At 42.9% G+C, this 11,697-nt stretch overlaps 1 protein-coding gene across 1 annotated transcript in view; it reads right to left on the bottom strand.

The window, feature by feature from the left end:
* Window positions 1–7,245, bottom strand: part of LOC104276799 (arylacetamide deacetylase-like 3) — an 8,336-nt gene extending 1,091 nt beyond the window's left edge. Inside the window, exons 1-3 of the mRNA XM_009873236.1 lie at window positions 7,036–7,245; window positions 2,620–2,836; window positions 1,310–1,373 (exon numbers count right to left, since the gene is read on the bottom strand). Of these exons, the coding sequence (XP_009871538.1) occupies window positions 1,310–1,373; window positions 2,620–2,836; window positions 7,036–7,245 (491 nt within the window). The remainder of the gene's footprint in view (window positions 1–1,309; window positions 1,374–2,619; window positions 2,837–7,035) is intronic.
* Window positions 7,246–11,697: the final 4,452 nt, after the last annotated feature.

Below are 11,697 nucleotides of genomic sequence, written 5' to 3'. Positions count from 1 at the left end.
TTCATAGAATCATAGAATCACTTGGTGGCAGCTCCCGCTCTCCGCTGGGCTTTGCTCCTGTGCCCGCAGAGCCCGAACCCCCTGCCTCCCCATGGGACCTGCCACGTCCTGCACCCTCAGCTTTTACACTGGGGACACGGATTACTCGGTGATTATGTATTAGTACAGTATTGTCTGTTATTATTATGGTTACATTTTGAGTAAAAGCCCAATAATTTAATAATCTACTACTTTATAAAGTTCCCTAGAGTAAATGCGCTGTGCTGACAGAATAGCTTCTGGTGGGCAATTCGTTCCTGTAGTTTATTAATTGGAACAAGTGAATTACAGGGGGGTGATGTTCCATAACAACCTCTTCAGATTTTTCTTAAACTGACTTTCATAGAATGAAAAGCAAGGCAGGTGTAACAGGCAGATACTCAGTTGAGTTAAAGTGTTGTAATTTGATTCCAGTAACATATAAAACTACTTTGAGACTACGTTTTTGACAGCCATGGTTCTTTATTCTCTGTATTTGTGGTCTTAGGGCTTTCTGGAGAAGATTAAGTTCAATAATGAAGAAATAAATGCTACCAATGTAACAGTGCAGGCATTCTCTCGTAACCCTTTGCTGTTTGCTGAAAGGCATGGCTTCTGCGTTTGTTTTGTCACTTCCGTGAAATTAATTCAAGGATTCATAAATAAAACAACTAGGGAGTAAAAGGACATCAACGTCTTATTTCAGTGTCACTTTAAACACATCGTGACTTACCCAGAAAAGATATGGAATACGTAACTCGTTCTCAAAACCAGTTCATCCCAACTTAATAGAATTCTTTAGTAATAGATGTTTTTATGGCAGAATTTGTTGGAAACTAAAGTTTCTTCATGCCATCAGCTCTTTTCCATAAGCAAAACATCTTTTAAGAGAAAGCACTGATCCATGCAGGGTGGGTTTTTTAAATGTTAAATTTTAGGTATATTACTCTTTAAAATTAGCTCCAAAGCCCCCTAAATATTAACAGCTGAAACTGGGAAAAGAGCAAAGGCAAAGATTTTTGCGGTGATAATGATGTAAAATGAGCAAGCAGCTGGCGGGGGTTACTTTTGGAACTTTATAAACCTGTATCAGGTCTTTCTCACCATCATTTCATGGCACGTGCTCGCTCACACAAAGCAGCAGCTCAGGGGTAGACAACAGCACAGCTCAGTCTCTTTTCTTACATTTGAGGAAATGTAAGTACAGGGTGGGCACTGGCGCTGGGGAGCAAGGCGGGGACGTGGAGGAACTGTCTAATTCTGGGAGCAACGCTGGCTGGAGCTCACTTACCCGACAGACACAACCACCGAATTGGATTTTCTGGCTATGTACCGGCATATTCTTTCATGGCTTCCTGAAGCAGAAATGTTGTTAATGTAATTAATATCTTACAATAATGGAAGCAATGTCACCCTTTTTTATTTTTCTCCCACCCTCGGCATACTGCCATGATGGAACGCGGGCCCCTTGCCTGTGTAGGGAGCTGGCCACGTTTTCTCTAAGATGAAACTAGTCTAGAGTTTGGTGATGAGGACACACGGGAAAGTTCACACATGTAGGGGGACGGGGCGGTGAGCACCCTGCTCTGGTGGGAGGTGTCCCTGCCCGTGGCGGGGGGTGGAACTGGGTGATCCGCTCTGGGATCATTGTGCACAACTGCTAAGAGCCATTGTAAGGGATAAAATGGCTTGAGAACTTTGTGAAAACTTATTTAAAATAGTAAATGGGAGTCTGAGTTGGGTGTGTGGTATCACTGTGCTGTGGAAGAGCTGATCGTGGTATGGCAGCCATGTCTAAATGGATTTGAGGCAGAGATGAAGGGAGCAGCTGGGACATGCCCTGTGAAATCTGTATTTCTGTGTGGCTAATTCCGACAGAAATCTAATGCATCCAGATTGTGTCACGGTGTCTAATTATACAGTTATTCCATGGTAAAGTTCTGGGCAGGAAAATGGCTCTTTTCATGTATTTAAAGACATGTTGACTTTTCCTTCCACCTTAATTCTGAATTTGCTGCACGCAGAAGATTTGGTTTACAGGTGTTTACTCAATGGTGTATTCTTTCAATTACAGAATTCTAATGCCATTTAAGATGTGTGCATCTCTACTGCCTGTAGAACAGTTTCTTTGTAAATTCCATGTTTGCAATTATCTGCTTTCTCTAAGCAATTAAACTGGGACGAAACGGACACCATAACTAAAGTACGTGCATCAAGGCATACATTCTAAAACGGCGGCTGTGCGCCGCCCGAACTGCCGTGAACATTGTGTGTAGAAGTCCCAGTAAATGCGCTGCAGAGAGCAGGGGGAGGGCTGCAGGTGTTAATAACTTCTGTCAGGTCTTCAGACCAAAAAAAATAACTTATTTCTTTACCAGCACTGCTTACTGTAAGGAGTATCATTGTCATAAAGATTGCTCTGTCCTGTAAAAAAATAATGTAGGTACTAAATAAATGCAGATTAGAGAGTTTACGAAACAAAACACTAAGTGCTTTTTATCTCTCAAACTAAGCTTCAGTCACTTCTCAGGTTAAGGAGAGTTTTTAAAAATACGTGGTTAACAGTCTTAAATAATCATATTTTTTCTTCCAGTTCCTTACTGATGCTTCCGAAAATCCCGCATCCTCCATGGAAGAAGATGACTCCTCTCCGTTTGCTTGCAGCTGGTGCTTTTGAGAGGTAAATCCTCACTGGCACCTCCTCAAAATGCAGATCCTTTACGCAGAGCTCTGAATCCCTGCACGGCGGCAGTCCGTCAACCACCAGCCTCATAAGTACATGCTCCTTCAAGATACCCAAGCTTTCCAAGTTCTTTGCCTACGTACATAGAGCAGGAAAAATGAGAAACGAGTACAGGGAATTCAGGTCTTTATGAAGGCCCCAGGCTGTCTTTTTCTAGATTATGTTTAGCATAATTGTGCTGGTTGTTTGCCCCTTTGTAAGATCACGACAGGTAACTCCAGTGGCTTTGGGATCTCAGGTACGAAAGTGAAAATGTACATCCTCATGAGGTACCATTATTTCTAGAATGTTGTAATACCTGTTCCATGAAGTATATTATATAAATACCTTCTAGTTTCCGTGGTCTGGACTTGCAAGTCACGCCAGGTATTTGCTGAGGTATGGCAGCTGGAGTCACGACCTGAGGCTCAAGCCTCTAATCAGTGGAGAGAAAGAGGCATTTCTTGAGGAGGGTTCCCGTGTCGGGTGTGTTCAGTCATGCCCTGGAGATGCCTGTTCATCTCCGTAGATTACGAAGTGGGGCTGTGTACTGCAGTTTAAAGTGTGTGTCCCTAGCACAGCAGCATTTAGTTACTGGGAGAAACAGACTGGGGCCAGTTTGTGTGCAGGGTTGGGTAACTTAGTGGGTTTTAGGTCATCTCCGTGCCACAGGGTCAGTAAGAACAAGCTTCAAGCTTTAAGAAAACCATTAGTGCCCTTAATCAATAAGGAGGGGCCGCTGGCCTTAATGAGGAGCTGGTGAAAATGGTTGTAAACCTTATCTCCTCCTCCAGCCGCGAAACTGCTGCCTTTCTCAGGATCTCACAGGTCTTTATGAAATGGCCATACAGTTTCCTATATCTAATTAGAGAAACAAATATTCTGAAAACGGCGGAGGTTTGTTAAATATGGCACAACATTTTCTTATCCAAGTCCCGTCAACTGCTGACAATTCAGAGAGCCTGAAGATCACACCGGAATCCTTTAATTTGAACACGCGCTGTAATGGATGCATTTCCTGCTAGGGACAACATTGCCTTTCCCAATTAAGTGGTGACTTAATTGGCCCCATAGACTATTACAATTCATTCTTCTGGAATGATGATAAACATCACAAGCAATTTGCAAATTGTATTGTTCTCTTGTGGGCAGCAGCAGCCTCCGTGGCCCTGCTGTGTCAATGCCCTGTGAGCTCATGGCCAGCTGTGCTCCTGCCAGTTGTTCTTTCCAGCCTTGTGTTTAATTTAGATCTGCTCTGGCTCCCTCAGAGACAATTCAAATATCGGCCTTAAATAGTAATTTTGATGTGAAAGACAAAGAGGCAGAACTTGCCTAGGAGCGTGATCCCAGCTGTCATGCACATATGATCTCCTAGTAAGATCTCCTAGTTCAAGTATGTTACAACAGCCCGTTCCTCACCAAGGCCTTTCTCAAACAACACGGATTCTTTCTTCCCAAAAATCTAGACCAGGCTGCAGTAAACAAGTTGGGTGAGGAGTCACAAAAGAAACCACCATGAGCTGAGAGAAAATAATTTAGAAAGAAGAGAGAGAAAATAATTTAGAAACAAAGATGGGAGCCCAGGGATGATCTGGAGTTTTTTCACAGCACTGTGCCGCAACTGCCAGCACTGCTTGGGGTGTTTTAAGTCCCAGTTCCTAGAGACAAATGGATATATATAGTTCTTACCTCGTATTTGAAAACACGGGTTTAGATATCATGATGAAGAGGAGAATAAGAGCCAAGGCAATCATGGCAGAAACCCCAGGGTTAATAGAACCTTCCCCAAACAGCAATTTCCAAAAACTCTTCCAAGCGCTTAAGTCAGTCTTTTCATCAGAGATAAGATTTTGGAAAGGCTGAACTTGGCAGAAACGCCATGCCGTGCTTAGTCAATCTCACCGGTACTTTCAAACATTCTTGAGTTTTTACAGGGCTTTCAGATGATGGGTAGTACTATATCTAATAAGTGTGGTATCAGAGCATTCTATTGAAATACCCTCTTTCCTTTCCTTACCTTACAAGCTCCTGACATCACAGAGACACCTTCACATTCAGCAAAAAGACCATCATGAAGGAGAATGGGGACTTTGGTATGTATTCTCTTGAAAAACTTCTTGATCAGTAACTACAAAACACTTCAGAACCAATAACAATACACTCAAAAAATAAGAATTATGACTATTCCTAGACAGATGTGAAATATCTAAGCCAGGTTCTAAAATGTGTGTACATGTCAGAAAAGGAGGACCCACATCAGCCCGTCAGCATTCCTTTTCTTGTGAAATAGGGTCTTTGAAAAATTGATGGAGCACCTGAATTCTGGCCCAAATTGGCTTTTTATGTGGAAGATCATATGGGGACCAGATTTTTACTTGAAAAATAATTATGATATCACATGCCAACCAGCAAAAACCACTCAATTTGAGCTTTATGGACTTGAAGATTACATGAGACAGCTTTCTGTAAGTCACTTTGAAGTGCTCTGCTTTGCCAGCTGAAATACCGACCACCAAAGCTTGTATCACAGTGCAATAAGCACAGGTAGGCTGAATGCAGAGCTGTGTGAATAGAATAAAACAAAAGCTAGGAGGTGAGCTCAGAGGCTTTCTCTCATCTCTTCTGTTTGGGATTGCCATCGATTTCTTTATGACAGTGTGTGGACAAAGGCAGCAGGAGCATCATGGCCGTGACACTTGTGTGCACATTTAACGCTTGCTGTAGCTTGTCTGAGACACATTGCAAGTAAGGTGGAAGAAAAGAGGAAAAGGTTGTCCTGTTTTGCAGAAAAAAGAGGGCTTTACTGCAACATACAGTACAGGCAGACACATCGCTTGCACAAGTTGAGCAGCAGTCATCGGAAGCTGAGGGTGTGCGCATTGTGCATGCGCCATGCACAGAGCATCGTGCACTTTGTAAGAAGCCTGTGAAGTCCTCACTGTGAGGGCTACTTCCCTGAGTGTAAACATAAAGGTAGAAAATCACCAGAAGTGCCAGCAGATGTCTTAAAGTTTTGGAAAAAAAGAAGAGAAATAGATTCGATGCATGGTAAATGGTGAAATGCATCTTTAAAACTATCCAGGAAAAGGAAGCTGAAATTTATGGAACATATTAGCAGTGAAGAGAGAATATGTGCCATTGCATAACAGCCACTTAGAAGCTGTAAAAGTGGGTAAAAAGAATCATCTGAAAGAATGTTTTCATCCAGCCCAGTATAGAAACATAAAGAACTTAATAACACACAGTCTTATTATCGTATTATAATCACATTATTGTATTAATTTTATATATAGCTTAGCGTGAAAAGCAGTGTGAGAGATGTAAGGAGGGCAGACTCCTCTCTCATGCCAGGCGGTGCAGAAGGGCACGTGTGGCCGAGGCCAGCGCAGCACCAAGGGCAATTGCTGGGTTTGGTGGGTGGTGCTGGGTAAGTCCACGCAACATGCCAAAGTCTTTGATGGCGCCACAAATCCCCCTTACAGCTGCGGGCCTGAAACTATGACTGATAAACTCTGTTCATGATGTATAAGTAGGGCACGAGAGAATGCCTTCACGTGAGATGCGCTCTGTACAAACATGAGTGAAACCACCCTGATGTACCTGCAGCCTTCCTTTTGACAGATGCTGCAGGGCTTAGGCTGCTCCCGCGTGCTCCTGTTGCCTGCTCGGAAAGCTTTTTGGGCAAGAGCTGTTTCTTTCCCTGATGTCAAAGCACACAGCCCAGGGGGTCTGCCTTACAAGTTCTTAAATAAGTGCTGGCAGGTCCAGCTGAACCTGCTTTGGCCAGCAGGTTAGATTAGATGACCTCTGGAGGTGCCTCCCAACCTATGTGATTCCATGATATTTAACTAAGATACGGTAATTTAGTCACTGTGGAAATAAGAACGGAATCACAAGTAAGAGAATTACTGTAGGTAGTTCTAAAATTTAGGAAAGTGCCTTAAATATATCAAAGTGCATTAAGATACAGAAGGTTTAGTTATTATTTTTCATAAAAATTATATCCACACCTCTTCTGTCATCCACAGGAGCAATCATTTCATTATAGAAGACAATCAAATTACAGTTGCGGCGTAAGAATACATATCTCAGTATTTGAAAGAACTCATCTCCTACCGACTGATTTTGTGTTCAGTAACAGAATAGCAAATCAAACTTTGGCCTTTATCTTTAAACCTGTGTTGCTATGGGATTCCCGTTACACATAGCTGTAATATTTAAATGCGTATCTTCATAGCTCTACTCAGGTTGTTCCTTTCTTGAAAATCACAATATCACAAGCCAGATAAACTCACCAGAATTTCCATCAGAGTGTATACGCAGTGGTATAGGCAGAGCTTTGAGGGCTGGTCCACGTCGGGAGGGATCTCTGCCTTGAAAGACTTGCCATAAGTTGCAATTAAAACCAGCAATACAAAACCGACTAGAATTCCTGCTACTAGAGCCAGAGCATAGGATTCCATGTGTCTTTGGTGGGAGTAATTTATCAGAGAACTGCTTGACATGATTCCATTAATATTTATATCCTCCGGACTGACTCCTCAGAGAAGTAATTTGCATAGTAAAGTTCCTCCACCCTCCTCCTCCAGGTGAGGCTGCCAGGTGCGAGGAGCTTACAAACATCCGGCTATTACATCTTCACGTAGCACAGTCAAAGTCAATACGCAGAAGACTCACATCCAGGAAATTTCATGATTTCATGTGTTCCAAAATTGCAAACGAATATTTATTTTTTATCTGGTGTAATTATGTTCTGCTTTATGGGCCTGAAAAGCTATGTGTGGTTTTTTGGAAGCGTCCCAGCTCCTTAATGAAACGTGCTACCTCTACTCGAGAACCAGGGAAAGGCTGGTGATGCTGAACTCCAGCCTCCCTGTGCAGGAACTCTGGTGGTTCTGCTCTTGGAAGAGCTCTCAAGGATTCTGAGGATTTCTGCTCAGAGCTGGTCTTTTTTCCCCTGCTCTATTGCTGAGCCAGGCAGCTGGCCAGGGCTGAAGTACATCTAAACGTTCTGAAGTGCATCTAAAAGAATTTTGCTTTAAAGATTCATATAGAGGCATCAGCTGTTTGGAATCTCCCCTCGTGAGTGTGCAGGAAGGGTCCAGGGATATCGGAGAGAAGCTTCCTCTTGGCTTGGAGAACTGTGGTCCCAGCGCTCTGTTCTGATTCGTTCTAAAGAAAGGATTTTAGGGTCTGTACAACTTCATAGTTGTCTATTTTTTTACCTAGGCAACTCGATGTTACCCTTCATGGTAAATCTAGGCTGTGATTGGGCCGTAGGGCCAACCAAGCGCTCGTAGCAGCAGAGGTGGTGACGGGAAGGAATGAGTGATGAGGTGCCACTCCGTTTATTTTTGTCCACCCTGTGACTGGACAAAACTTGTTTGGGTAAAAGTAGAAAGCGAACAAACGTCAGCTCAGCGTGACACAATCAGTACAATCTCTGCTTATCCCCTGAACACTCTGAAATATTCCTTTATCCCCACTAATCTCACAGATACCCCACTTGCAAACCCTTATAAAAGCTTGTAGTTGTGGTCAGAGCTGAGCAATACTCCTTCAGATTCTGCATTCGGGTAACAAACCTGGAGTGGTATTCCCTGGGAAAGTGGGTTCTTGACTAAAAACGGTGAGTCCTCTCTAGCTTTTCTTTTACCCTTAAAAGAAGCAAATCTATCTACTTAGAAAAATCCCATTTATGCAAAATATTCATTACGGGAAAGAGCAAGAAACTTTAATATGAATTAATCCAGAGTGTAAACAAATATTGAGCTGTGTGGAATGAGAGCAAACAACATGAGTCATAAGAGATAAAGCACGAGGTTATCAGAGTGACCACACTGGATCCCTAAGAGAATAGGTCTTGTCATTAACTTCGGGGGAAGTCAGCGAGTACAACTGATAGAACTGTGTGGTTTGAAATGAAAATCAATAAATAGTGTTAAGGGTAAGAAAACCATAAAATCCATGCAAGTTATAGCATGGAGCTCGCATCTTAATGCAGCAGGACTGGAGCTTGTGATCATAGGACGCATCTTTCCAACGCTGACTCAAATTACTTGACTAAGCTGGGCAGTAATTGATCTCTTCCATCACGGTGAGGTGCAGGATGCTTAACTGAGCCCGCCCCAAATTCTTGCTCCATCCAGAGCTGTGGGGGTACACTAACTTGAATGATTTAAAAAAAAAAATCCAACATAAATTAACACAAAAATTAAGGCTGCTGTTACATTCTGAGAAGGAATATCTAGGTTGGGGTTTAATGAGTTTGACTAATCCATCCTACAATTAATAGTTTTTAAGTTCTGAGTGTCTTTAAAACGTGACAAGTGAGAGTTCAAAAACATTTATTCTTTATTAATTTTTAATTCTCGTTGTGGTGGATTTAAACACCCCACTGATATTATCATCTGAAGAGCTCATGGAATATCCATATTGCCCCTTGTAAAAGCTGGATGTCGAAATACCAGTTATCTTCTGCCAAATCGCTTAGGAGCTCCCAATATATGTGGGTTTTTTTCCCATGATATCAAGACTTTCAGGCCAGCAACCAAGCATCTAGTGACAGACTGGAGGGGAGGTCGACGTCCTATGAAGAGGGCTTCTTGCACTTTAGGACTGTGTTGGTTTAGGGTAGTGTTGAGTTGGTTTTTTTATCAAATAGTGTTGGACAAAGCTTAACTGGAGGGCAGGGACAAGTGCTCTGAAAAAGCATATCTGCTAATTATTTTATGAGTCAGCTTCTAGAATACATCTGGATTTATTCATGGCACTGTTGTAACGGCTCGCTCTTCCTCCAAAGAGTCAACTGATTCTCGTTGCCGTGCCATTGTGCCCATCAGGGAAGACAAAATAACTTTTAGAACGACAGTAGTCCCCATAAGGGAACGAAAGGATCAGCTGGCCTTTGGAAGCCCCCTTCCTGCTTGTCATCCCTCTCCTCCTGTTCGCCTTCCTGTTCCTGCTCCTCCGGAGCTGCGTGTCCCTTCAAAGATGAGCGATGCCAATTGGTCGGGGTCATGGCAGTGATTCAGGGCTGGTCAGCAAGAGCTGGAGTGCTTCATCTCAAGGAAGTGAGCTAATGCATCCGCTTATCTCTCCTGCTAACAGGGAGTAAAGTTCTAGCAATATCCAGATAAATTACTAAAAATCCAACCCTTGTGATTGCTCAGACCATCATCAGAAATGCTGTGGCTTAAGTTGGAATGAAGAAGCCAGCATCCCCCTGTGCCTTCTCTTAGCTCAACTGAATCTCTCCAAAGATCTTATTTTTCCCATCATCAATTTATAATGTGGTCTATAATGAAAAATATGATCTTATTTCCCCACATCAATTCATAGCCCTAAGGCTGCTCCATCCTAGCCTTCCAGCCAAAAACGGTTGTCTTAGGCAACAGCATTCTCTTCCTGACATTCCTCCTCTTTCTGGCTTCCTTTTGTCACGTTTGAAGAAGCTTGTGGCCGTTAGATAAACTGGATTGCTTCACCTCTGTATGTACCAGTGACCCACTAGCTCTGAAAAGAAATTGTAACTGTGTGTAAAGAATTCTTTTAAACAGATGCTGTTTGAAAAGATTCCGGGAGCATTTTATCTAGATTTTTTTTTTCCTGAGCTGGTTTACAGGCTTCCAGTGCAAACTTATTACCAGCATTAGCCCGCTGCTCTGCTTTGGTCAAAATCTGCATCACGTTGGTTTTGTAGGATTTCGCTTCAGACTCCTGAAACAATGAGCTTCTCTGATGTAGAGGGCCTTGTGGGCTTAATTCTTCCGCTCCCTAGTTCCTTGTGTGTCCTAGCACTTTTGTCAGGACTGAGGAATTAGTCAAAAGGAATGGTAAATATTGGTAGGCGTAAAAGTGACGTAAATGCACTGAAGGGAATAAGATAAGACAATCAGTTTAACAAAATGTAGGTGCTCCATTCCTGGTTTTGCGCGGTTATTTTTTCACTGTTCTCACTTCCAGTAGGAAGAAGCAAGCAACAGATTGAGACAGATTTGGCTCCTAATTAAAGATAGATGAGGAAAAAGAAAGGCAGTTACTACAAACTGCAAAATCTAGCAGGTACTAAGATGACCAAGCAATGGAAAGAAATGGCACTTTCTTGATGTCACGTCCCTTTGAATTCCAGGTGGCACCTACGTGCGCTTTGAAACCACTCACCTTTTGCTTATGCAGACGCTTACTTTTACGCAGTTTTAATCTAGAAGGGGATGTCATCTGGAATTTAGAATTACTCAGTAGGATGTTTGTTGTATCTTTATTCATGATCCTGACTCCGTGTGAGGCCCTGGGAAAGCGGTGAGGTGTCCAAGCGGGGCTTTTCGCGCCAGGCTGGGCACAGCCTGGCTTTGGTCAGGGTCAGAAGTTAAACAGAAACCTGGTCCCTTTGAGCATAGTCCAGAGCAAAACTCCACTTATGAGGCAACAGTATCAGACTCGTAACGCTTAATAGCGTGTGGATGGACAGCGTGAAATCTCAGAACCTCTGAGACACATTGCAAATGGAAAATGTGAACTCAGGGGAAGAATGAAATCAAGAAGCACAAAAACTTAGCTCTTGATTTATCCAAACCTGACAGCAGTACTTTGCGTAACAAAAACCAGATCAGCTTGGCAAAAGGTTTTCCTTTTTTAAAGGCGGTTTAGTTTTAATCTGTGATTGTGATGGATTGTCCATGGCCAAGAACCCTGCACTGATGTAACGAGCGGGCATTACTTGACACCCTGGTCACTCAGACTTCCCGCTGTGTAACAGCGCTGCTCTGTGCTCCCATTTTCACATCTGCTTCCCAGGGCACTGTATATATTTGGGTGGGTTTATTTAAGTTGCAAACACAGAATTGTTAGCCCAAGTGGCTGTCAGACGTGCCTTGAGCACGCTTTTAATTTCCAACTCCTTTTCCTTTCAAAAGTTCTTGCAGTTTAGCAACTGCATTTGCACGGGCAGGCTCCCA

Source organism: Apaloderma vittatum, unplaced genomic scaffold (assembly GCF_000703405.1).
Source record: "Apaloderma vittatum isolate BGI_N311 unplaced genomic scaffold, ASM70340v1 scaffold4560, whole genome shotgun sequence".
NCBI classification, from domain to species: domain Eukaryota; kingdom Metazoa; phylum Chordata; class Aves; order Trogoniformes; family Trogonidae; genus Apaloderma; species Apaloderma vittatum.
The sequence above is the reverse complement of the archived record's forward strand: the minus strand, read 5'-3'. Positions and strand labels throughout refer to the sequence as shown.